Genomic DNA, 27,708 nt, shown 5'->3' on the forward strand with positions numbered 1-27,708 from the left:
GGTGCCCAATCCAGTGTGTGCCGGGATCCATAGCAAATGCCTTCGGTTAACGAAGCCGGCCTCTCCCTGGTGTATGTCACACACGAGAGAGAGAGAGAGAGAAATAACTTTTATTTATATAGCCGGCAGATTGGCGGGAGGGCCAACCCCGCCTAGATGGCAGCCAGAAGCCCTTGAGCTCTAGCGGCATCCTCGGCCTGCTGGACAGCCAAAAGTTGGTCTTCGGGGGCCGAGCTGAGCAACACGGTCTCCCACTGCTTCCGATCCTGAATTTTCTGGCCCTGTCGGGGCGCCCGACGGCAGGCCCAGATAATGACATCCAGGTCCGCGCTTTCTTGACAAAATTTACAATTGGCCGAATATTGGTCTGGGTAATAATGATTATAAGTCACCGGATTTGGATATGTATTTGTTTGAAGGAGGCGCCATGCCACCGCCAGCTGCTTAATAAGTGATGGGTGTGCGGGATGAAAACGCCCCCTTCCCGATCTGTAATGGTTAGTTATCTCCCCGTAGCCAACCATCCGGTGCTCTGTCAGCCCTAGCCGCGGCGCGCCGGTGGTTCGGCTTGTGAGTCCTCGAGCCACGGTGTCGGCCGCCTCATTGCCGGTGAGGGAGGAGTGCGCAGGCGCCCAGATGATATAGACAACCTTCTCACCAAGGAAGTTTGCCAGGATACGTTGCGATTCTGGCGAAATGCGCCCCTTTGCGTAATTTAAGATGGCGGTTTTAGAATCACTGACTATTATCGTGGCCAGTGTGGAAGCCACAGTGTCACACATGAAAAATATTTTTTTACATACATCATACACTGCATGGTGCTAGAGGTCATACGCATTTGGTGGCGGTGTAGAGGACAACACAGATTTCACAACACTTTTTGAACGCGACGTTGACATACAATCTTTCCTATTACAACTTCCGGGTTTGATTTTGAGAAAAAGAAAGGTGTTAGCTGCTTGGGCTGTTTAGTTCCATAGTTGGTTATACAGAATGGAACATGAAAGTGGCTATATCTTTGTTGTCATTGCTTGATATTAGCTAATTATGTGTCAACAAATGCAGCGTCATTTTTTTAGAACTCTTTGGTGTGATCGAGCCATCCGAAGTTTTCTATGTGGCGGACAGCTTGTTTTTGAGAGAATGTTAGCCCACCTCAACCTGTTTTGCTCATGGTGTCCCAAACCAATAAGCAGTAGTATTGATTAGAATGGATGAGTGAGTAATACAACTGACGTTATAACCAAGTAGGAACCACATGTCGGAGTTTAGAAAACATGCGGTTAGACCTGAAGATGCTAGAGTGTGCTTGATTTATGTGATGAGACCAATTCAAATTTTCTCCGAGAAGGACTGCTAGAAATTTAAATACAAGTACCCGTTCAATTGCGTGTGGAGCAAAACAAAGATAAATATCAGTGATAACAGGATTGTTCCTAGGCTTAAACACAATAAACTTAGTTTTAGAAACATTTACTTAAACTTTATTGAGATGACTAAATTTGATACTCATGTAACCAATCATTTGCCACTGTTTGGAATTCCTCTAAAGTACGACCGAAAAAGAATTAACTGCTATCAGAGACGCTGGGGACCAATTTAGGTGTAAGCGGTATATTTACAAAATCATTGATTAAAATCATCAAAGATATGGGACCAAAAATGGGCCCCTGTGTTACACCGCACTTCCTATCACTTTTGTGGCGTACAAATGGAAGTCTATCCGAAAAGAAAACTGCGAATAAGATTTAAAATAACAGCTGTGATTTCATATAAAGGAAACGTTTGAAACCTGATGTGATGCCTAATAGAATAATAAGCTTTTCTGAAGTCAAGAATACCTCTGATAGTGCTTTCATTATTTTCAAAATTAAGTATTACTGCCTTATCCGAAAGTAGTGACTATTCTGTTGACATATTCTTCCGAAAATCCTACTGATTTTCGACAAGTACCTGTTTTGATCCAGAAATACGGTTAACCTGATTTTCAAAATTAGTTCTAAAACTTTGAAGTAAGAGGTAGCACAGATTTGTTCCTGTAATTATTGAGTTCGTTTAAGAATTCACTTTTATGCAGAACTACTATTCTGGCTATTTTCATACTACAAGGAAAAATCTCTGTAACCAGCACGTTGTCGAATATATGACCTAGCGGGGCACACAAAATACCAGCAGCGCCACTCATTGGTTCTGCTTTGATTTCTTAATATCCCGTAACACAGTCTATTTCCATTGACTTAAGTAAATTAAAGACTAACTTCACTGCGCGGGGAAAGAAACCTGGTTGGTAGTGTCAATTGATGCTTAAGCATTTAGATCTTTTGTGGAATAATACGTGCGAATCTCATTTGTAACCCCACCTTGGAAAAACTGACCATTTAATTTGTTTACTAGTGAAATGTCAGTATATTCTCTATTTTCGAAAATAAATGTGCTAGGGATCAAACAGATTTTGTTGACTTTGAGTCTCCGAATTGATGTCCATACTTTTTAGGCTGCTTTTGTACAGACACAAACATATCAGTGGTATCACTTTGGTATGTCAAGTTGTACCAAGTTGTGGAAACGTCGAAGTCTTATTTTGTCTGTGAAGTGCAACAAATTGAATTGAAGAGAGTCTGGCGGTTCTCTCGTGTTGCATTTCATCATTTTCCAGGTTTCTAAATTGTGACATTGGAATCACCCCTTCGCTGAAAGCTTCTGTTATTACACGCTTCGCATTGTGTGCATTTTTAAGGAAGAAGTGTTTAGGCAGTAATGCAATCCTGAACCATATACAGCCACAGCCGTCCTGTTCGTTCGAATGCTGTAATACATCAGCTGGAGCAACTCAGGTAACTAAACATTGCAATTTTGGCTGCACATGTGAAATTTAGTATATGAGAACCCTGACCCTGCAAGTACCACGGCAAACACAATAAGCATGGACTTTACAACAACAATCGAGGCACCATCATTCCAACCACGGAGAAGGAAAAAATAAAAGAACAAATAAAAATTTTTGATGCTAACGTCGACTCCATTTCGAGCGCCACGACAAAGAAACATTCAGAGCCCATGCAAATAAAATTCGCACTCCTAAGAGGTACACGTGACGGTGTGGTCACAAATAATTGAACAACGAAGCGAAACTTTAAGGGAAAAGATCGAATATACGTTAGCGTTAGTAGCTTTCTGAAAACCCGGACAACTTAAAACTGCAGAGGTAAGTACGAAAAACACCATGAATCTAGCAAGGCACAAAATCGTAAATTCAGACCAAATGTCGAGGTAGTACGTGCATTTCGACGCCACAAAGGTATATAACCAGTGAACAATGCGTGAATACGGAATGTCCAACAGCGGCTGGATCGCCTCGACGTTCATTCCAAAGTTTGTGAATGGGCGATGAAAATACAACTGTTCACGCAGCATCTTAATGGCACTTTAACAGCTCATTTTTTTCTTGTTTGTGTACGAATCATATGCGTTTCAGAGTTAATTAAAGGGGACAGTTATCGTTCACAAAATCCTCTCGCAATGTGCAGCCGAACAGCGCGGCGAACTCCGGCTTGGCGTGCAGCGGCAAAAGGCAACCAGCTCGAGGGGACAGCGGATTGGGCTTCTGGTCACTGTCACAAGACAGGAGACAGAAGCGCATGAAGAACGTCTTCTGCGCCTCGGGCCACAGCATGCGGGACTCGTCGGTCAGGGACTTTGGTCCGAAGCTCGCAAGCAGGCCCTCGTAGGCCAGCCGCAAGCTGAAGGCCTGGAGATACATGGCGTGACGCTGTACTTCGCCGCTGCCGACGATGTGGCGCTGCAGACCAAGTCGGTTGTGCAGCCGTTGCAGACACTGGGTGCTCGCGTTGTACTTGCTCGCGGCTGCTTCTTGTCGTGGCCCAGGGCCGATGAGCTGCAATGCGGTGTCCTGTTGAATGATGAAGGGCGGAAACAAAAACGTTACTGAAAGGCAGGAAGTGTCTCAGGTTGGTTAATCATTTGATTATGGCAATTGCAGGGTCTCCCCGCGAGACAATGCAAAAAGAGACAAATTCCTCCCTACTCCGGAGGCTCATGAACATTCCGTCGGGATGACTGACAGGACAATGATTCCGAAACCGAATTATTTTACACTAATAGCCTTATATGTACCAATCATCAACTTAACGCTAATATCCCCTCTCACCTCTTTACATTTTCACACCGAAAGACGGAGCTCACGACCACTTAAGACAAAAGCAATAAACCTGTAAAGTACAAAAGGGAAATAACTATTCTTTTTATTGAAATGTATATAAAACTTGGAAAAGGGAAATTCAAGTAGAGGAAGAGACACGTTACCGATGGTTAGGACAGGATTAACCTGCCTTACCCTCCCAAGGCTACATGTAAAACGCGAGCACAAATGCCCCAAAATTTCGTACAGAGGCGTGGTCGCTGCGGTAGCTCAATAGTAGAGCATAGTATTTGTAATGGGAAAGATGTCCGTTGGGCGTCAACCAAGGGCAAAATCGTATCTTTATACAATGTGAAGTCATTTTGTCAATAATTTACAGATGCCAGTTGCGTGAACGACTAATTTCTCTATGCTGTTCATGGCTTCATTATGCTAGCGTCTCTCGCATTTAAAAATAAGAAGTATCGAGACCATTCGTTACCCTCATTCTTGCTCAACTCCACATGGAAGAGCACTCAACTTGTGAATTTTCGATTTCAAGATGACGCTCTTTCAAACCGGCCACTTTTCAGTCTTTCTTTTGGGGGAACAGCCCCAAGAAATACAGTGATGCTGGTGGCGTCAGATTCTTGGGGCATGGTACATTGGGCGAAAAATTGCTAATATTCAACATTTCTGCCGGCTTAGGAAATATTCTCTCGACTAGAAATGTATCAGTGAAAACAAATCGCATCTTTTGGTGTGAACTATATTTATCTGTCAGCAGGACGTGGGGACCTTCGAATCACACGAGCAGACATTACAGGCGCACAATAAAAAAATGTGAGTTTTACGCGAAGGGCGAAACAGCGAGAGAGACATTTATCGTGGTGTTTGAAATCAATGAGTCTATATCCTAGAGGCGACGCAGCAGGTAAGAAAACTGCTGTAGAGCCGAAGAAAGAGAGACCCGGACGCTACCATACATGTCTTGCAACCCTTACGTGATGGAGAGCTTCGTCAGTAGTTTTGAAACTGTAGCGTCATACATGTACTCGAGAGGGAATTGTGACGCTAGTGTCTAAAAAAGTTGAAAGCAGGGCAGTCCAGCCAACGTGGCACTGATGTGGTATTACATCGATTTGCCTAAGTTTCATCCTTCTGGTTTGAAATTATAAGGTGCCTTTGTAGAGCAATACTTTTTGAAAAATACGGCGTCTAAGATATTTGAATGAACATCGTTAAATTGTCCGACGCCAGGATTTCAACTCAGGAACTCAAGCACAGTATCCCGATATTGAAACCAATTACACCACGGACGCTTTTTTTCTTTATTGCCGATATGGCAACAAACAAAACTAGAGATTTTCACAATACTGGAATGTAACGGTAAAAATACCTGCCATTGGTAGGCTGACACGGGGGCTAAAAGCGCTTGAAGTTCGCAAGTTCATTCATCACACTGAGCCATGCTTCTTTATGCACATTATACATTCACCTTATATAACAAATGGTTCTGCTGAATTACTCTCTAACAGGCCGGGTGTTTATTCCAGCATGTCGCACGGCTATTCTAGTTTTCCATAAGCTATGCAAGGATAACAACATGAACATGTCATACAAGTACACTGTCTTCATTTAGATTAGGCTAGAAACGAATACCCTATGGCGTAATCGGTAAATCTTTCTTAAGGGTTCTCTGTGAGATATGCCAATGAAATACGGCATTCCAGAAGTAAAGAAATATGTGTTCCAATGTTTCGGATTTTCGGCATAGTAAGCAGTTGACGCTCCAAGACACAAGAAGTCCTTTTTCCTCTAGCCATCGTTTGACAGGTGAAGTATTGGTGCGGAGCGGGAAAAAGAAGGACCTTACTCACGGGCATACTCGCATTCGTTTTACTCTTTTTAGAACGTTCTTTTCAAGTCCCAAGCAGAACATCGAGTGATACAATGGTACCGGCAACATTGCGTCTATCAGGTCCATATATAAGCGCTTTCGTGCTACCCGACTTAAGTATTCCATGGATAGTCGAACCTTCAAAAGCTGAAAAGCCTAGACTACTTGTTTTAGGAAACCACGCATTCTGCCTTGACTGCACCGACGAGTCAATACAATGTATTTGGGTATAGCTTCGCTCGGCCTTACTTGAAACATGGTTAAACAAAACGAGTTTTTTTGGTTCCGTAGGCAAACAAATCTCCATACAATTTGCCTTATGAACAAATCGCACGGACAAAGAGAACCACTGCAATTAGCAGCGATCGTGCTTGCTTGCAGAGTGTTATTTCCGACTTCACTAGTAATGTATGAATTACTAAGAAATGTAGTTCAATTCAGGTCCTGATACAGCGTATAAACGAAGTCGTAAAATCGTGTCGAGCCCCATGGACGGAGATCAGACAAATACATGCACTAGCCTTGATTTCCATGGTGGCTGAAGGATCGCAGCACCAAAGTTCCCCTCTATACTTGCCGGACACCCTGGTGTTTTAAGGCGTCGCACATAGATGGTGCAAGAGATTATCATTTCAGAGAAGTAAGAACCCTTTTCGCGTGCAGTACGTCGCAGTAGAAGGTCATTAGTCAAAGAGCACGTAACGGGAGAGTGCTCTGTCCTGTCACCCTCTTCCGTGCTTCAGCGTTTTGCTCACTAAAGCGGGCTTTTCTTTGACGGAAGTAATGTTTCATAAACCAGCCTATGCAGCCACCCTTCTGCTGTAGATGAGATTGATGAGAAACCATCTTCGTTCATCAGCACCCAGTGAAATATAAGGTTATATAACATGGTATTTCCTGCCCATTCCTTTCAGAGCAGTACATGTATACACACAGCAACTCTGCAGGGACGCCATTGTCCATGCCGTGCGCGTGGGCGCAAGGCTCAGGCTCACAGGCCGATACACTTGCTCCGCCACCGTGCCGATTGAGTGATGCGCTGATCGTTTGTCATTCCTGCTTCGTCACTTTAGCAGCCAAGCAGTGGAAATTTGCTTCGAGCGTCCGTATAATTGCTATCACTATAATGCCGGGACATGGCCGTAGTCTGTTGTTCGCGTTTTTTGCAGGAGACGGGCTCACAAAAAACGCTGCGGTAGCTACCAGTGATATAATGATGGTTGCATGTGTCGCTTGTTGTACAAAAAATTGCTAACGTGTTGCTAAAAAACATGCTGGCTCTCCTGTAATCTAGAATAGATGTGATCATGGAATGGCTACCAGCAAAGCAAATCGGTTGGAGATGAACCAGCCACAACCTTAAAAGGGGTATAGTGCATGTTCCTAACCGCACGCATCCCCACACCACACGGCGCCAAACCGCACCACACCGCACCACGCTATTCTCTGGTCCATATTGACGCAATTGTTTCCTGTAACAGACACTGACAGGAGCCAGTTGCGTCCCTATGTCATCATTTGCTGCCTAAGGTGCCGCTGCCTTCAACCGCTTTTCTTCATACATCAGTGCGGCGCGCTCAGCGTCTGTCGCTACTTCTTTTTCCTTTGTCGCGACGAAGTGGTCGCCTGCAAATGTGCGGCCTTAGGTGGGTGGCCACGCTCGATGGTGGTGTTGTCACATTCGTGAACGACTGCATAATCGTGGCGTTTTCGGCACAGTCGAGCAGTCTTCTGCTCTGGCGTATAACTAGCTGAGCGATCGGTTTCCGGAAAACGCTTCCTACCCCTCCTTTCACACAGATGCATTGCTCGGCTTAAGCATTTGTGACGGCGACCTCATTGAAATGAAGAATGATGCAGAAGCGCATGCGGCCACGACGCGACGCAGGCCTGTAAGCTTACTGAGGCGAAATGAAACTGGTTTGAACAGGACCTCGTTGCACATCTCGTCTCGGCCAAACTATGGCGCGCCGGACGCTTCCAGCTTGGTCCCGCAGTGTGGCGCCATCTCGTGAGGGGACGCGGAACAAGCGCCGCAGAACGCACGAAACGCTGGCATCGAAAAGAGCGCAGGCCACACTGCACCACTGCCAAAAGAGGACAATCAAGTGCACGGTGCCTTGTACCTGCTTTTTCAACGTCTCTATTGGAAATCACAAATTAATATTTCAGCGTCCTAGAAGTTACAGTTTGAGTGGTATTATGAACAGACATAAGGAAGAACTCGGAAGCAACGGTTTTTTTAACTTGTTTGGACAATATTTAGAGTGCGAAAATCGGTCATCTACAAAGTGTTGGGGGCCAGAGACGGTATTTTCATGAGTTTAGACTGGTGGCCCGGGTGATCTAGTTTTGTTCCCGCAACGATGCCTAGATGTTTTCGTTTCGCTCCTGCTCCGCTGTCGTCTTGAGTTCCAGAATAACGACTCCGAATTTAACCTCGAAGTCTCTTAAAGGTCATCGACAACGGGAGCTAAAATCATTACACGCCCAAAAAATAATGAAATACTGTACGCGTGGCACATCGTCATTGAAGTATGGGCGGCTTCGCTACCGAGTGGAAGTGCTAACTATACAAGAGGTAGCCAGAGGTTTTCGTACGCATGTGTCATTGTCTCTGGTCCGCTGGACTAATAGAAAGCTAAACAAGGTTTATGTTACAGAAAGGCGGGTATGCAAAACACGGACACGAGAAGTACGACAGTTGAATATGCTGTCCTCCTCCTTCTTTCGGGAATATGTTTAGAGCCTGCCTTTCCTATACTATTGTTCAGCTGCTGAAGTAAGCAGTGAGGAGCCGTGTTTACCGCCGGTCCCGTAGGCAGCGCAGCAGGTGTGACGATCTCGGCGGTTCGCGCCGACAGCAGTGCCCCGATGGTGGCGTAATTGTAGTGGGGCGGCACGCCCGTCGCGTAGAGGTACGACGCCCTCTGGTACACCGTCGGAACCACAACAGAGTGCAGCACCGGCGACGCTCGAAGCGCGAGACGTACATTTGCGCCAGCACAGGAGGCGGCCGGGCCCGCCTCTGGTGTCCATACGCCATGACTTTCAGGTACATATCGATGAACTCGACGCTCTGTTTTTCGATGTAGGCGAGAAGTGGAGCGTAGTTGTCCTCGACGTCGCCCTCGCCTTTTAGAATGTCGCCCTGCAATGTGGACCATAATGCTTCGGACATCAGATGATTTAGCGTGCGCATGATGGCGAGCCTCCGTGTGCCTTGAGGTCGTTGTTGTTGCAACGTCAGCCCGGTCGACGCGATAACGTTTACGAGCCAGGTTTATGAGAGCTTTAGTCGTATCCACATCATTTCTGACATTCATAAAGCAAAATTGCTTTTTTTCTTTTATTATATACTCCAGGATGCGTCAAAGCAGTACTTATACGGAAGGTTACGAAAATAGGAGAGCTATGTATACGTAAGCATAACGGGTAAACCCTTCGAGCATTGACACTTGAAATTCTGGAAAATGCATGTTTCTTGCAAGCAATTTAGTAGTGCGCCTAATCTGTTATATGATCCTTATGGCAGAGTAACATAGTAGTAAGCGTCGCCTACGGCAATGCGGCACAGACAATTAAGCATTTTGAGCGAGCAGAACCGTGGTGCCGTCTAAAGGTATAACTTAGACTCAAGGAACGTACCATGACTGGTTCGTAAGGTGCGGTTCCGCCCACAAATGACGTAGGGTTCCAGCAATCCGTTCCCGCAACTTCCCCAGTATCAACTTGGTTTCGGCTTGGGCTGCAGGTACTAGGGATTTTATCCCCACACGCAACTAACAATTAATGCGCACAAATGTGATAATGAAGTTCATCCACCATAAGATGCTACCTCTATCGCCAATGTGAGCGCAAACGAACCAGTGCTTGAGCAGGAAGAGCCGTTTATACATGACATCTGTATCTACCTGACACACTGCATTTTTTTTCAACGTCTTGGTCACAGTGGAAAGTTTTGGTTGTACGAAGATTAGGCCTAGCGTCTGTACGAGTGCACGTACTACGGTTGCTTCCTGGATCATATTTTTCCTTGTTCAACGCAGACCATCTTTCACACCGCGTGGGTTGAAAAACGTCGCGAAGCGCTATTTATTGCCACGCCAACAGCCACTATTCGCATAATCGTTAATAGACTGATAGATTTCGAAGCATTTCCAAGTGAGGAATGCGTAAGGTTTCCGAGGAACGCTTCTTTTTAGATGGGTTTATATGACGTGCAGAACAACCGGTGGCTACTAATTTGAATCTGATAAGAAAGCCTGATCAACCAGTAAACAAGACGGCTGGAGCAGCCGGTGGCGATTGATAACGAAATAAGTTGCAATCTGCCGCACAGCGAATAGCGTTTGCGGTTGAATTGTTACACTACGAATGTTTGAATGTTACTGTACTACTACGGATGAGTTGTTACGCTATGCGCCTCCTATGCGCGTGGATCTCTACACGGCTGAGCGCATACGTGGCTCACGAGCTCTATGTTCGATCTAATCTGCGGAAAGCGCAAAGTGGGGCAACCCGAGATGGCTGGTGGCTTCACGTGCTCCGTCTTTCCACACGCGTAGCATGGGATGTCGCGTAATTCTAAATTTCGAAGACGCATTGAAGCGAAAGGCAGCGCGAAGCGTTCGGCCCTGCGGCCGGCACACTTCATCACGCCAGCGATGTGAAGGGAGTGATCGCGTTGATCCAGTCTGATATGTTCATACCAGGCTGTGTACGCGTTACCTCATGATTTGCGGTTTAATTGGTGGACTAATTTTTATGATAATATATAAGACATACCTAACTATAAACATTACTTCAAAATAATTTAATTGTGAGACTTTATACGTGCCAAAACCATGCTATGATTATGAGGCACGCCGTAAGAGGGGACTCCGGAATATTTTTGACAACTTGGTATTTGTTAGGTGGACCCAACGCAGGGTACACGGGTGTTGTTGTAGAACCTCACTATGTGCGGTTATCTATTAAATTGCTAGAGCTATCAATGCTCCGCCTTTCAGAAAAAACTGCTACTGTTCCATGTCTCGGTCCTTCACTTCTTCTCAAACTTCTCCGTTAACTTCGAAGTTATTGCCACATATGTCAGTAGCGGTGAGGTGGGCTGGTTGTCGATTTATGTTTTCAATGATAGCAGCAGGCTGCCGGTCGTCACTTTATGCTACATAAACGTACCCTTACACTAATTTCAGGGACTGTCTTCCGATCACGCACTCGCTTTCTCGTGGAAGGCTGTTGAACATTACCTCAATCTTTTGCATATTAGACTTCAAAACAACACTGAATCTTCGTCGGCCAAGGTTCCCCATAATTTCTTGCAACTTGTATTCATCATTGGTGAAAAGTTCAATGTGAATTGCAAATTGGATGTTGCTAAGGTGCTCCCCACTGATCCTCACTCTTTCCCAGTGTAACAACATGGATACTTCACATCTAAGCAACCAACGAATAGCATTGGAGGGATTGTGTCGCCTTGGCTGACTTTTTTTCTTCGGCAATTTAGCGCTTTTTCTGTCATGATTTAAGGTCGCTGCAAAAACTCTGGACCTATGTGCTCAGATATTTGCATCTACTCTTGGGCTACTGAATGCCTTCATGACTCTTGGTATCTCTACTGAATGAAAGATCTTTCCGTAATTTATGAAAGTTGAATCATTAGATTGGGTGTACTCCGCAGATTTCTCAATTACCTGATTGATGACATGGATGGATACATTCTTGGATACCCTTTCCTGAAGCGAGCCTGTTCTGCGGTATGACTCTGACGGCCTGTTCTCTGGCTTCTTCCCAACTTTAGCACAGAAGTCGCCCTTGGCTGCAGTATAGTGAGTTCTGACCTTTCCAACTGCTAATTCAATATCATCATAGAACAACTCAACCGCTTGACGTTGATGACGTTGTGCGAGGCTTGTAGTAGCTTCAGTTTATATTTTGTATTTGGTCTTATTGCGATGACTGCTATCATTTATTTCTAGCTGTGCAATACATCACTGTTCTCAGCTTTGTCCTTATTAATGAGGAATGCTACTTTGTATTCAATGGTGTGTAGAGCAGTTCTGTAGCACAGGACGCGGTCAATTATTCGGCACACTATAAGCGTCACAAGTAACCTTATCCTCACCATACTTAACCAAACAGACCATAAGTGGAAACTCAACTTCGCTGTGTTCAACTCGCAAACCCTCTTGAGTTACGCTAGCTTAGCAAGACTGACAAAATATCGCACGCTGCCTAATATATATTTAGGCTGATGAAGCAAGAATAATTATTTTGACTGCAATCTCGCACTCACTAAAACACTGTCGGACACCACAATAAGGGACGTCATATAAACCTTTCTCCCTAAATTACTTCGCATTGTCTCTGGAAGCCACGTGAGCAGGTCATTGGAATCATGTGATGCCTGCGCCAGATCCTGGTACATGACTTCTATGAGATTCGCACTGTCTCTGACGTCCATAAGTTTCGCGACCATCAGCGGCCACGAGTCCGTGAGACACCTCTGGAGAAGCGCGACGCAGAAGCGAGCGATCGTTGGAGGCTCCACCTACATCCACTCTCTGGGCAATTCCAAAGACAGGATCTCAGCGTCCAGGTGCGATGCCACGTGCAACGATGTCGTCGTGACACCGTTCATGTCGGGCAAGTTACGAAACGCCTTCCCAAAATACTGTGCTCCTGTGACAAGAGCGGCATCAGCTAAAGCGACACGCCTGCCACCGGAATTCAGGACTTCCTTGAGCGCGTCCACCCAGTCCTGTACGGTCACGTTGGGAAAGATACCATCTAGAACGTCTTTCAGAGTTGTGGCCACTTGCGGTTCTTCTTTAGCTTCGGCGGAACGCTTACCGTCCATGTCGGTGTCGACGACTGGGTCGACTTTGACTATCTCGGAAAGGTTGCTCTTTAGAACACGCTGTAGGACCCCCTCCAAATCCTCCCGGTTTCCCGTCGTGGTTAGCTTGCGCAGGAGAGAGCGGCCGCGGGAGAGCCTGAGCACCAGGCGATCGTGGTCGCTGAACGCCTCCATGGTCATTACCGTTTGGCACCCCGAGAGGATCGAAGCGCGCGAGAGATGTGCGACGAGCTCCCTGTAGCTTCGGGCATTGCGAACCTCACTCCAGTTCAACTGATTCCGCGCTGACTCCAGCGTTGTCTCGAAGGACGGCGCCGTCGACTGATTCGACACGTAACGGTGGCAACTCCCGTAGACGTGGCGCATGACGTGGATGCCGCCTGTTTCCTCAGCGTTTTGTCCTGCGTTTCCATTGGAACATGGCGAAACAAGACAGGTGCGCAACCTGACAGGGAGCGAGAGCAAAATTACGTCTCAGCAAGTTAAGTCATATCGTATACGCATAATCGACTCCTGTGTACTGTGCTAATGAAGAGGCAGGAAGGTCAGAGAGTGGAAGAAGCCGACGAAACAGAAAGGAGGGGCCGGAAGTTTGCAGTGTCTGTTTCTCGCCCTATTGTGTCACGTCTATGGCTGTTCTTCGCAATATAGCAAGTAGCAACCAGCCTAAGTGAAAACATTAGAACTTGTAAGCCAACTTTCACAAAACACTTTGAACAATAAATAGTTTGCACCCAAGAAGCGCCGGAACGTTTTCATGGTGAGCTTACTCGCTAAAACGCCAGCCAAGTTGAAAAGATTTCTTGCAAAAAAACCGAAAAAGCTTCACCGTATTCTCAAAACACGTCACATGCCCTAGTTGGTGGCTTCTGGCGTTTCTAGTGATACAGAAACTGTCAAGTGGTTCAAAGGGTGATTCAGTTCGGTCTACACAGACGGCGTCCATCAACCAACACTTAAATAATGTTTAGAAGTGATCAGTTGTTTATGTTGTTATTCGCTAACAAATGCTTATGAATAGGCTTGTTTGCGGCTTGGTGCAAATTTCGCGGTGAATGTTTCATGACATCAATCCCCTTGTAATTTATTGATTAAAGCCAGCTTTATCCGTTTTTATTTTCAGCAAAAGTATGCTTTACAGCCTTCGCTTTCTTATTTAATTTAATTTCTTATTTAAGTCGAAAATGAAACACGCACGTTCATAGAATTTGAATTCATTTTTTGAACAGTTGCAGTAGGGAAAGCCGGTGAACTCAATTATAGAGCATTTTTCATCATGTAAACGTTTTTCTATGTACGGTAGGCCTGAATATTGACCGTATCAGCAGATATGTGACATTAAGTATTTGTTAGTTTCGTTCCTCGTTCGAGTACGTTAGCTACGGATATTTCCACTAGCGTGCATAGTACAGAATTTTTTATTGTGGAGTGTGCGAGCAGATGTGTTTCAAATTCAGATTGCCATATCATACTTTCCTAAATATTCCACACCCTTCTGGCTGAATGACTAGAGTTATTGTCTTAGCGAAATAGAGGGAGTCGAGGATGCCATAGGCACTACCGACAATAAGGAAGCAGGCGCAGGGAGACTATATTTACTATTTCAAACAGTAATTTTTCTACAGGATTACAGTATGCCCTACATAAATAGATATGCTAAATTATACACTGAAGCTCTCTGTCAAGCTCTGCCTGTGAAGCTCTGAACCAAGACGTAAGTTTTCCACTAAAACACCCGAAAATGGCACACAGCCATGTACACAGACTCGTGGGTTATATTGAACATCCGACTGTGTGTTCCTGGGAACAATGTCTTATCCCGTGGTGTTGAACATAACGAGAAATGACGGGAAAAAATGTTTCTTTACGAAAACGGAAATGTGCGCAAGCGGTGGGCAAGAATGAAAACGCGGACGAGCAAGGCGTCCTCGGCTCCAAGATCAGAGCCCTTCAAATGCCGCCGGTCTGTTTCTTTGTTTCTACACTAGATGGCAGAGCTTGTCCAGTGGCCTGTCGCCTCATCGATTTTGTTTCAGTTCGCCGAGTCTGCAAGGTGCCTAGAGGATTTGTGCCCAATTTATTGAGCAATATTCCGGAAAACGAAAAAAGAAAAGAAAGCGCCTCAAGCTGCAAGAAGACAGGACGATTACGATGCTCGTTGTAGCTGTAATCCTGAAGTTTCCGCTTAACTTTTTTTAAAATATTTGTTATCTCCATATTGCGCACATGTTAAAGGTTCGCAAGGCACACCAACAACGGAAGTAGGATGACCTGGTAGCATATCAGTGGAGCGCTAGTCGTAAACTTCACTTAGGATCACAGCGTGCCAGAGTGTGTACGAAATTACAGTGGATCTTAGTGCTGTTAGATTTAAATGCTCTATAGGTGGCACGTTCGCTCGTTGAGGAATTAGGTTATGTATTAGCAAAGCAGTACGTGACAATTGGGTCCATGGTGTCGCTTCGACATGTGGAAACGGATAAAATTAATAATATTCTTATTTCGCTTGTTGTTAGCCAACAAAACACAATACTTCAAAGATACTTCGTAAACTTACTTTAAAGGCGTGTAGACCCCCCCCCCATCTTGGTATATTATGAAATGAATAAACATTTGTGGCAAAAAGTTATCCCAAACATTTTCAACACTTTCGCCCCGAAGATCGCATTTACCGTTCTTGTTTTTAACCGTTAATATATCCTCTTGGACTGCATTTCTTATATTCTAAAATTTGAAAAAAAAGAAAGCTTAAGAAGGCTAACTTGGTTTCTAAACTAACACCAGATTACTTTCGAGCACGAGATCTTGAAGTCTCCACCGAGAAGTACCCTCTGGTCGCTTCCACGCGCTAATGAACGAGACCGTATGTCGTGAGTCTTAATGCTCAGTCGAGCACCTACGAGAAGATGCACCCCTTTCTAGGAGTAATAATAGGGCGGTCTTCTTCTGGAGCCTTCATGTCTCCTACTTGGAAAAGAAGCTAACCATGATCAGTCATGACCTCCGAATTCGTTTGGTAAATTCACGGCCAGCGGTGTGCGTCTATGAAAGCGATGCTCAAAGTAAATAAAGCACTGTTCCTCGATCCTCTACGCTATAACTTGCCTGCACGAACTGCGACCGGCAGGACCGAGCTCCCTGTCCCCAAGTATGTGCAAGCCCAAGGTCTGCGGCTATGTCCTGGCCTTCCGAAGTGAGGATCCATGAGAGCAACAATAGCCATCGCGAATGACAACGCCATCTATATATAGGTACATTCAAGTTGACGCTTCAGGGATGAACATCAGCCACTTCGCCCAACTTCCACCGCATTATCTCGTTTGCCTTCTTGCCGCGAGACCTCGTTCAACGTTCAGTGGAATTATCGCTGCCAACCGCGGAATTTTTACAGTCGAATTTCACGCCTGCAGCATTACTCCCTGTACCGCTGTGGTGCCTACGCCAGTCACTAGCCTTTCGCTTCATTCCAGGTATCAAAATTAGAGCCGTCATCTATCACTCTCAAACAAATCGCACGCTTATTTTTGCATGAGAAGCATGTGTCTATGTTTACAAGTGTATGCGGCCAATAAAACCATTATCCTTAATTCGTATAGCTGTCCACTAATTCGCTATTGCAATATGTCTTTCTGCTTTCGGGCGAAACTGACTTTTATTATCTTTAGACTCTACAGTATATGGAAGACGCGTATCCAACTGAGGCATCCCGATCTCGACAACAGCGTGCGGTCTGTGCGCGAGAAGTATATATATATATATATATATATATATATATATATATATATATATATATGCGAGGGTACAGTCTGAATGTTCTAAGTAGAATACTGTATTTGACTGGATGATTTATACAAATTTTCGTGGCAATTCGTATGCAGCTTCAGTGCAATTGTGCAGTTGTCACCCTTAATATTTTTTATCTATTTGTTCCTCTATCGTGCCAGGCAAGGCGAAGAAAAAATACTCACATGGTCTAGTGGCTAAGACATCTGACTCGGGAATGAGAAGTTGTAGGTTCTGATCCTGCGTTAGTGGGTTTTTTCTTCCCATCCAGCCTTGTTTTAATGGTCGTATAGATGGCTATTGTAGTAACTTCTGATATAAATTATTTGCGCTCGATGTGAAATTTTTGAGGCGACAGCCTTAAGTGGATCATACGTCGGAATATCTGTTGTCCGGCGTTATCAAAAAATTGGCTCTCTGCCGTTTATCCAACATTCAATGGCAGCAAAATTGGTTGTGCCACCCACAGGCCATTGTTGGCACTCAAACAAACGACCATTGGTGGGAGTGGGACCCATGACCATTGGTGTTAATTAAGGCGGAGTGAATACAGGTACTGCTAATTGAAATAAGGTTAATCAAGACATTTGAACCCACGACCTTTGGTGGTAGAAAACAAGTAATAGGAAGTAACAACGAATTGAAATGAGAATCTCAAGAAATTTAGTAAATGTTTCGTGAGCGCGCTGGCTTTCTCCCTCATCCTCTTTAGCATATTTGCAATTAGAAAGAAACGGTATAATTTTCAAAAAAAAAAATTCAATAACATTTCGACTTCTAAGAACGAGGCGTAAGCCCAGGTATAGGTGGTTTTCAAGAAGTGTGCATCCAAATAAAGTTTAAACCGATATTTCCTCTAGGCCTTTTAATTATTCGTTAGAGAAGTATTTTAGATGTTCTTTAGCCCTTTCTGTGTTTCGTGGAAACCCAGCTGAATGAATTACACTTTGCCGAGAATTTTCATTCTGAAAGCACTTTATACTTAAGGCCGCATTATGTCAACAAGCATAAAATAGCTATTTTACATATCGCATTAGTCTGAGCTAAGGGCATTTTCCTTAAAGAAACAAAATTATAAACTATGTTGGTTTGTTCTCAATAATGTTATAACATTTTCTGACATGAAAGGAACCGGTTCCACCGAGCCATTTAGGGGCAGCACACAAAATTGGCCAGAATAATCACACTGGCAAACTGCTAACGACATGTGCACTATTCCATCCCGCTTGGTTGACAGTGCGACATACTGAGAACGCGGGTCTGAAAGCGTACTAGAATGTATGCTAGTGGTACGTTGCGCCATCCTCATATCAATCATAAAGTGTTATTTGGCATAAACAAGTTCCACATTCCAGCGACCACTATGCTAAACAAAACGTCAGCACATGACGCCTAGTTAAGTCAATGTGGGGTTGTAGAATTGTTGGTGAGAGAGCACAATTGCGTCAAAGACATTCAAAGAGGTTCGGCTTGCATATGAGGACACGAGAATCAGCTGTAACAGTGTACGAAGGATAAAACACTTTGAAGATGCCCCGAAAGGCATTGAACATCAGCCCCGGAGTGATCGCTTTCACAGAGATGGTTGATGCAGTCTTCAAGGACAGCCGAGTAGTCAGAGACTGAATAACGAGAATGCTTAAGATAGGGCAGAGTGACGTTGTACTGATCACTGAAAACTTAGGTAACTAAAAAAAATGAATGGTGCCCTGTACGTTCAAACGTGGCAGAAGCTCCGTCCCGCATTCCGCGTTAAGAAACTGCACGAAATGCAATATTACGGTACTACCTAGCATGACCTCAGTCTATTTCGCTTAACCTTGATGACAATTGGCAGAACGAGGCTAGGATTGCTTCCGCAGCCACCTTATATGCGTACACATACGAGTCCAGGGAGGCGAGACAAGAGGGGTGATCCGTGTAGCAGTACGTGACTATCTCTAGAAGGCACTAACGGAGTTGCTATCGGAGTGGTATAATCGAGCTACCCTATAAGTAAGAAAAACGCATGCGGAAAAATTGAAACTAGCTTTGGAGCTCTTGGTGGTTACTCGCATCGAAGAAATATGGGAAAAAGAAGTGTGAAAATAAAATGACGAAATTCGGCTTTTAGTAATGCAGCGTAATAATCGATGAAAAGCTGTCGCTCAACACTTTATTTACTGAATATCCGTAACAGAAAAGTTATGACTTGTTATAACACTCCGATTAACTTTTGCTTACAATATCAAACTAACTTTTGCAGTTTTGGTGCCTACCCTTGCAGTGTGCAGATAGCAAGTGCGTGGGCATCAGAAAAATGAAAAAAAAAACGTCGTGCTTACAAATTTTTTATGAATTCATGCCTTTCAGAAGTTTTCATTGTTGCTCTAACGAAATCGAAATTCTGAAGATATTTTCAGAATTTGATACACTGGTGGTTGAAATATCAACTTCACTTTTACTATACCCATTTTGTCATACGTTCCGCTTATTTGGCTCCTTTCATTAACCTAGTATTTTGTTTCAAGTTCCATCTTATAACATATCTACACGCACGCACGCAGGCGGTGATATTCTCAAGTGATTTCTTTATTGCCAAGGTCTGAGCTCTGCATATCCGATGTCCCTCACTAAACCTACATAAGTTCAGAGACATGCTCGAGCACGTACTCATTAACGCATCTGGTGAGGCTTACGTTTAGGGCTGTAATCCCGCGAAATACATCTTGCGGCTATTTGACTTTTCACCCAAGCTAGGTTAGGGCAGGAGCTGGTCACCACCTTAGAAACAGTGATAGCATTCTAAATTACGTCATTGTTTTTTGCTCATTTCAAAGGAAGGCCCGCCTAACGCTCCCAACTTCGGTGCAGCATCTCATCCTACTCAGCTGTTCGGTGACGATGCAGCGTGTTTTGTTTTTGAAGTATTCATACAGTGTTGTGACACACTGACAAAGCAAGGGCCGTCCAGCAAGGTTAAGAAAACAAATGCCACATATAATAACGGCGGGGATCACACCATAACAGATGCTTGTGAAGGGAAGGGAAAGTCTACGCCATTCACTCCCCCTCGACTAGGTGGACGTGGCAGCGATAACTACAGATTTAGTCAGATAGGGCAGCCGGGACCCGTCATTAAGTACCATGCTATTATTTCTACTTCATCCTGATAATGAAAGCTTGCAGGTATGTGAGGTATGTTGGACTCGTAGATCCAAACCGCTTGTGTGCTATTGAGAAAAATACAAAACGAGTGTAATGCTGGATTAACGACGTGAAGATTGCTTGAGTTAGCGAGGTGGCAGCAGTAGCGAATGTCACGTGCATCGTCTCCTGTATCTGTCAGCTGTCTGTGTCTCAGCCACGAAGGCGACATATGACGCTTGTTGAAAGAAGAACGTTGGAAGGTTAAGCACGGAGACGTGTCAACACACATCTGACTTCATTGAATTCTTCTATACCGCTTGTATCACAGTGGCACACGCGATGATGCACGTTTCCACTTGCTCAAATTGTCTATTCGGCGAGAAGCGTTAACGTCACACAAAAGGCATCGGTATAAAATGTTAAAAGGAGCACCGTACGCCTGTTTCTGCCCATCATGTGTGCGGTATGACATGCACGTCACCTAAGCGCAGAAGTGCTTTCCGTTTCTATGAATACTAACCTCTCCAGCTGACGTTGCGCAGAAGAGTCTCGTTGGTCTTGGCCAGCCACGCGGCGATGTTGTCCCAGTGAAAGCTCCCGCCGTCCTTTCGTCGCTCCAGCCACGAATCGTAGACGTAGCCGTAAAAGTCGCTGCAAGCGTCCCTGCTCGTGTTGATCATACGGCGTAAGTACCCGCGCGCCTCGATGCACTCGGGCGTCAGGCACGCCAGTGGCGACGGGGACGGCTTGGCGTAGAAGAACAGCACCAGGCCCAAAGAAAAAATGGCCAAGATTGTGACACAGGCGATGATCAAGCTCGCGTACAGGATAAGCTGCTCTCGGCTGTTCAGCTCTGTCATGAACGACACGTTCAATGCTGCGCACGTCGAGAGTTGGCGAATGGTTGGTGTGGATAAGAATGAAGAGCAAGGACAACTGGAAAGAGAGGCAGCTTAAAAAAATCCTGAAGCACTTTCTTTGTTTTAATATTCTAGTTGAGAAATATTTTGCCGCAAGAAGTACTTCAATGCTGTGTAAGCGTGCACCTTTGGACTAGTTGGTGTGACTTTTGAGGCTTTGAAAGGTGAATTACCAATGAAAAGAACACAGATGGAGACAGCAATGGCGTTCACTTGCAACACTATATCTGTTATTTGGCCGCCTTTGTTTTCTTCATCAGCAATTCAATGCTTCGTTACCTTCATACTCCAATCCGTTCAGCAAAGGACGAGTCATTGGGAATAAATGACCGTCCGCGATCCCCTCTGCGCTGCTCCCGGTCCTGCGAAGGCTACGCGCTCGGGGGGATTCACACAACGGTCGGCACGCATTTCAAACTCGATTTTCGGTGTTCATATATACGCCACTACTTCCGATTTTGGCGCCAACGAGGCGCCAAACCCAAGCACTATCCCTCAGCTTAGGCTTGAGTGCACGGCGCCTCATCCCTTTGCTGCACTACACTGTACTCGATAGCCACGCGCTGCAATTCTCGCACCGAGTCACGTCAGCAGAACAATTCGTTTCGCGTTTGTCTCTACGGCAATCACAAGTTCCGAGAGTGCAACAAACTTTCTTACGTTCTGTCGTACGAGTACATCGGCAACGAGCACATCGGCTAAGCGATAGATACCGCAATCCGGACTCGCGTTTAAATGATTCCTAACGTAGGAAGCTTCGACCATCTTGATGACAGACATCAAGGGTGCGTTACTTGGGAACCATACATGTTCGTGAGATGTTGGCGCTCAGGCTTTGAGTCACGCCACCCACATATGCCAATCACAGCGCGCAGTTGTCCTCAACAAGTCACCGCGAGCTCAGCGAGCTAAAAAACCTGAAGCTTCGTAAAGTAGTGACACTCTCCTCCTCTGCCTTCGCTCCTGCTCCTTTATCCTTTCTTTCGCGCTCAATCCTCGACAGTGGCGCCGCCTACAATGGTTGAGCGTACCAGACGACCTTTCGCCGAGTGAATGCACGGATTGCAAGGTGGTTCATTTAAAGCGTTGACGTTGGCTTTCTAGCTCTGAGTAACTTCGTGCACAATATAGAATTTCAATACTGAAGGTTATACAATTGAGTGACTGAAGGTTTTTTTTCTCCTGCTTTGATAACTATAATTCTAAAAGTTTGGAAGACGCTTAAGGTTCTCCTTTAAGATTGGAATGCTATAGCATTCAAAGATCCCTACGCTGCCCGGCAACTGCAGCTTATGTAGCCGTAATGTTTTAATGGAAATGCTGGCGACGAACGCTATGCTCGCAGGCGAGCTTCCTAGTTCTTATAATAGTATTGCAAGGAACGGAGCGGGCCGCAACTTCTACAAAGACAGACTTAAAATGGCAGCTGGAAAGCGCGGTCGCATTAAAAGAGCTTTGTGTTTCAGTTTCTGCGCAACCGAATTATGTTTCTCGTATATTCAAACTACAATCCGACGCTATAATGTTTGTAGGTTGTGTGTAAGTCGTACTTTGCGAGTTTTCTGACGCATTTTACTTTGAGAAATTTTGTACAGTTACGCCACCCTGAGGGCCTGCGTAAATCGGGATGCGTGGTTCGAGATGATTTTCTTGGCCGGAGACGTCGTCACCGACACCGACAACGGATTTTCTGCGACAAAGACCCCTTAACCCTATCGCATTAAAATTTGGAGAACGCCTAAGCTTCGCCTGTAAGAGTGGAACGCCGATAGCCATTAAAAGCTCCCCGACTGCTTCACACGCTTCCCTGCAGCTGCGACTTATGTAACCGTAATGTTTTCCTCGAAACGCTGGCGGCGAACGCTATGCGCGAAGGCGAACCTTCTGGGGCACGCTGCTCCTACTAACACAGACCTCAAGCGCCGAGCATCAGAATTATGTTTTCTCGTATATTCAAATTACAATCTGGCGCTATCTTGTCTGGAGGTTGTGTGTAAGTCCTAACTGACGAATTTTGATTTGAGAAATCGGGATGCATGGCTCGAGGTCATTTTTATCATACGGACCCAACACGGAAGAGCAACGGCGCAAACATGGGCTCCTCGCCAGTCGGTACACGCTTGTCAACCATAAATGACGGTGCAGCGCGACTGTAAACAAAAGACGCCTGTGCGAAGGCCTACGTGATGCCAGTAGGCCAATAGCGACGCGGCGTCAGCCTCGGCACGGCCGGGCGAAGAGGAGCTGCCATTCTTCATAGCGTATCGGTATTTTACGCAATATCAGGGTACTGAGAGCGCGTTCGTCGCGCGGCGGCCGCGGTATCTACGTAACGCTGCAGACGCAGCTACAAGCAACTATATATTCCTAACTGTGCACGACTTGGTTGGAGTGCGCATTCGCGCTCGTGTTATCCAGTGTGGCCGCGCTTACGTTGCACAGACCAGCTTTGTCCTGCACCAGCTTGACCAACAGATAGTGGCGACATTCAAATTGCGCATTGTACGCAATAGCTCAATACGAACCGAAGCCCATCAATGCATCTAGCTAGCAGCGGCTAGCAAGCGTGCGTCATTTCTGAACTTAAGTCTCACGTGGTTCGACGCTAGTTGTGTGTCCAAACATTTAGAAATTAGCGACACACGACGTTACGAGAGTGATAAGTAGTGTGGCTAAAGTTTCATTGCTGCTCAGGGTAGGAGGGGGGGGTAGCAGCTGAGCACTAGCAGACCATGGTCGGTGATACTAGGGCAGTGCACTTCCGGAAGTACGTAATTCCTATCGAATTTCGAAACGTAGATTTTCGCTTACTTCAGCCTGGTTATTAAAGTGCGTCAGTGTTGGGCTGCTGAGCACGAGGTCGCCGGATTGAATCCCGCCCACGGCGGCCACATTTCGATGGAGGCGAATTGAGAAAACAACCGTGTACTTAGTTTTAGGTGCACGTTAAAGAAACCCAGGTGGTGGAAATTTCCGGAGTCCTCCTCAACGGCGTGCCTCAGAATCAGAAAGTGGTTTTGGCACGTAAAACCCCATAATTTAAAGTGCGTCAATAAATGTACACAGTAGCGGTAGCAAGAAGCGCACTGATCCACACACACTTCTTGGTTGACGTCAGCTCTTGGCCAATAGCAGGCGCCTCTGGTAATCTGCTATATGACGAAATATAGCAGCCCGAGAAGAGTGAGTAGTATGTTTCTCTTTAAAGAGAGTGTTAAGGTACGTCCTCACTTGCGCAAATAAGCGAGGGCTAGGCAGCGCGCTTAAAAACGCGCACCGCAAAGGCGCTTTCGCGGCAAGAATTCTCTGCCGCGCGAGGATACGAGACGGTCATTTGAGGCATCGCCAGTAGTTTGTGCGCAGGCGCGAGTAAGAGCGGGCGCGAGAAAGAAAATACGATGGTGGCTTTTGCTCTTTGAATATATGACTCTGCCTAGGCACTTAAGGAGGAGGTTTCTTAGCGTGTGTTGTAGGCGTTTTTCCCCTGAACACACCGGCATTGCAGAGTGCGGTCGAGTTTGTTTACGCTCCGCCGCTGGCTGCCCGCGCGGTGAGGCAGGGCACGGACGCGCCATTTGGTGATCGCTATGTCTCAAGGGGCAATGCTCTGACTGGTTTTGTATAAATCGCGGGTCGCTTTTTCGTCGCGACGATAGCTTTGACTTCTACAAGCACTGCTCCAGGAGGGCACATGTAACCGGCAAACGGAGGCCTCAGGAGAGCACTTGAGGTTATACTAAAGCAGGCGGCGCCGGATCTCCAGGGCACCCAAGGGGTAGCAAGGCGATCAAAGCTGGAAGCATGGCGGCCCGTGGGTTGAGGCGGCGGAGGCCGAAGCGTGTCAGGGGGTGTTCACATAAAAAATTGCCTGTCCGCGATGGACAGCCAATCTTATACACCCCTGGCACGCGCAGGCGTCGGCGGCGTCCTGGAAACGTCGTTTGGTGTCCCGGAGGTGTCGGCAATAATGCGAAACAATGACACGTTGTTACAATTAGTAAAAAAAAACACAATTCAATACGTATGAATACGTCCAGCTGCCAACTTGTGATGCTAACTTCAGCACCACCGTGCCCAGCGAATTCTGCAACTCCAGCCAGAACTTTGCCTCTGAAGGTACGTCGGAAAGACTTTCTCGCGCCTGGCGGCGCTGGTGCTGGGTCAGTCATCGTCACCGGGGGTCTTTCAACAACTTGCGTTCAACCGCGGTTGCTAAGGTCCTCTGCTCGGCCTTCTATATTTTCAATATATGCGGCCCAGGCTCTACTGCAGTCGCGACTGCTACCACAGAATAATCTGTGATATTATTTAAAAGGTACATTGCCGTAAGGCGCGAGGAAGTTACGATCCGCCACGACTGACTTAGCCCGCTGCTTCACCTACTGTACCGCGCCAGCCCAGCGTCCGAGCGTACTCGATCCCACTCCGCAATGCTGGCATGCCTAGGGACAAAAGCCTACAACACGTGCTAAGAAGCCTCCTCCATAGTGCCTAAGCAGAGTCATATATTCAAGGAGCAAACGCCCCCAGATTTGCTGTCTCGCGCCCTCTCTTACTCGCGTCTGCACACAGATGACTGGCGATCCCTCCAATGAACGTCTCGTTCCGAGGATGGGTCGCGAACCCATTTTTTTCGTGGCGCCGCGTTTTCGCAACCCGAGCGAGCCAATCACAAGCGCCGAACTCGTCACGTGGACGATGAGGTCAATGCTCTCGCCGGCAAGCCCGACCTTTGCGCGCGCCGGGCCCAGCAGCCGGGATGGAACAACGACTGAAACACGCGGGAATTCTCGCGGATTCCCGAGGCATCTCAAGAGAGGGCGAGAACTCTCGCCTACCCGCCGCCCTCCGCGACCGCAACGCGCAGTGGTGGGGCCTTCGGAACGCGGTACGTGTTTTTAAGCGCGCCGCCTTGCGCGCGCTTATTTCTGCTAATGAGGACGTACCTTTAGAAAAAAAGGTAATTTCGCTCTCCGTTTGCGAGCTCCACGCATCGCGCCCGAACGTAAAACTTGGCTGAGATTTAGTTAGTGTTGTTACGTCTCAAAACGGCAATCGGTATTCGTCGTGTTCTTCTCACCAAGCCACCATTTAACCAGCACCCGCCTAGACGACGATGCGGAGTGGCGACGAGTATTGATGGGTCAACGGAAAAGAAAAAAGCTCCCTCCGGGGTGACTGCAATCCAGGCATACTGCGGAGGCGGTAAGAACCGTCAAGGCCAGGCTTCTAAAATTTCTGTAAGGTGACCTCGTGAAGTGTCCGCTAATTGATGCAAGGGAGTCAATGACGAGGACTTCCGTGTGATCAGCATCGACTTGCAAAGGCGAATTGCCTTGTGCTTGTGTCGTATGCCGATGCGATTGCGCAACATCGGAGGCGAAGTCCGGAGAAATGGTGCTACATCATGGCGGTGATTTTTCAGACAGTTCGAACATTATTACGAATGGCACAGATACGGGGCACTGATTCACTCTTCGGTTTATCTAGAGAAAGCGACTGTTTGAAAAATGAGTCTTCGGTGTGGTGCGCGTGTGCGCTCCGACATGTGGTGTGTTGAGATGTTCGTGTGATCAGTTATGTCATGTGCTCCAACATTCAGAGAGCTCCCATATCGATGGAGCGATGCGAGTTGTCAATATGAAAAATAAAACAGTGTGTTTTCATCAATCCCCCCAGGCGACGGTCCGCTTAGTCGCCTTAGTGCGACGCCCCGGTATATACTGCAGGCCAAGTGCCATAGTTTAGGTGTTCCGATGCCGTAAGGAAGTAACATCCTGTGTGATGCCCGAGTTTGATCTACGAACCAAGAGCTGGATCACAATAGTGCGCAGTTTCGTATTTGAAACTTCGGACATTCGCCCACACCTATGAATTAGCCTTTATAAAATGAAAATAAGGCCGGTTTTTTGTCTCCGCACTATACTGACTTCATCATTTTTCTTTGCATTGCTCGCTTGTTCAATAATTATTAGTCACCTTCCTAAATAAGATTTTTTTATTAATTTAACTGGCAGTAATTATATATTAAAGCACTGACACAGGCGTATGCGAAGCACAATGGGGGTTATTAGTAGGCACATACGGGATCGCATTACGGCACTAAATGCGCCAAAGAGCTGGCTACATCGAGGCGCACATTTACCAATAACAAAATATTCGAAATCAGCGCGAATATTTCTACTGCCCGATCACATGCGTGATAAAAATAATTAAAGAAATAATTTTCACTTTCATCTTAAGACCAAACGGGTAGCTCGTTGATCAGAACTTTCTAATGCAGAGTAAACCTTACTACTCCTCCATTTGAGAAGCGGCTGCCGTAGTCTTAAGGTGACAGGTGATGGGAAAGCTCTTCTCACTGAGGATTTAGGTGCGTGCTAATGAATCCCACTGAGAGTCAAATTAGCCTTCCAATGCAGTGTAATTTCCCTCGTTAGATTCTGTACTTGAAACGGGAAAATCCGCATCAATTGGCCTTTTCCCCGCGTGCATGTTGGACCACTTCGTTTTCCCACACATTCTGCTTTTGCCTTGTAAAAAATAACACTTGGCAGACGTAGACACCTCCTTAGCATGTCGACTGCAGCGTTCCCTAGAGAGAGGCTTCGTTGGCTTACGGTAGAATGACCAGGGAAACGTGGAACCAGTGCTTCTCTTGGGGCCCGTCTTCTCCCGTTTTGCGGTTACGCCACCGCCGCGGGAGACGCATCGATTCTGTCCCATGCCGCCATCGGGAGCACCCGCTCGGTCATCTGATGCCTTGGCGAGCTAGGAGGAGCGGGCATATCGTAACATATGTGTCCTCTCTACAGAACTTCCTTGAGCTTAAACTAGGAGTGTGCGAATAGTCAAAATATCTAATGCGAATGAAGAAAATTCTGGTAGGACCCGTCCATCACCATAAGAAGCAGTCTATTTTCGTCTACTGTAGGAGAAAGGCCTCTTGTAGCGATTTCTATTCAAATATGTC

The 27,708-nt window shown here is 46.2% G+C and overlaps 1 protein-coding gene across 1 annotated transcript; it reads right to left on the reverse strand.

Moving 5' to 3' along the window:
- On the reverse strand, nucleotides 1–27,500 carry LOC142563818 (uncharacterized). The gene is made up of 3 exons (XM_075674459.1): nucleotides 27,356–27,500; nucleotides 20,336–20,692; nucleotides 1–3,910 (listed from the first exon to the last, which is right to left on the reverse strand). The coding sequence occupies exons 1-3, from the start codon at nucleotides 27,459–27,461 to the stop codon at nucleotides 3,615–3,617; spliced, it is 759 nt and encodes a 252-aa protein (XP_075530574.1). The 5' UTR covers nucleotides 27,462–27,500; the 3' UTR covers nucleotides 1–3,614.
- Nucleotides 27,501–27,708: the final 208 nt, after the last annotated feature.

The sequence above is a fragment of the Dermacentor variabilis genome, chromosome 11 (assembly GCF_050947875.1).
Source record: "Dermacentor variabilis isolate Ectoservices chromosome 11, ASM5094787v1, whole genome shotgun sequence".
NCBI lineage: Eukaryota > Metazoa > Arthropoda > Arachnida > Ixodida > Ixodidae > Dermacentor > Dermacentor variabilis.

Bases quoted from the DNA above. Each gene is read 5' to 3' on its own strand.
- LOC142563818 (XM_075674459.1), bottom strand. From the start codon at position 27,461: ATGGGACAGAATCGATGCGTCTCCCGCGGCGGTGGCGTAACCGCAAAA. The intron at 20,693-27,355 runs GTAAGCCAACGA...CGACGTGCGCAG, and splicing joins GTTTCCCTGGTCATTCTACC to CATTGAACGTGTCGTTCATG. The intron at 3,911-20,335 runs GTTAGTATTCAT...ATCATTCAACAG, and splicing joins GCGCAACGTCAGCTGGAGAG to GACACCGCATTGCAGCTCAT.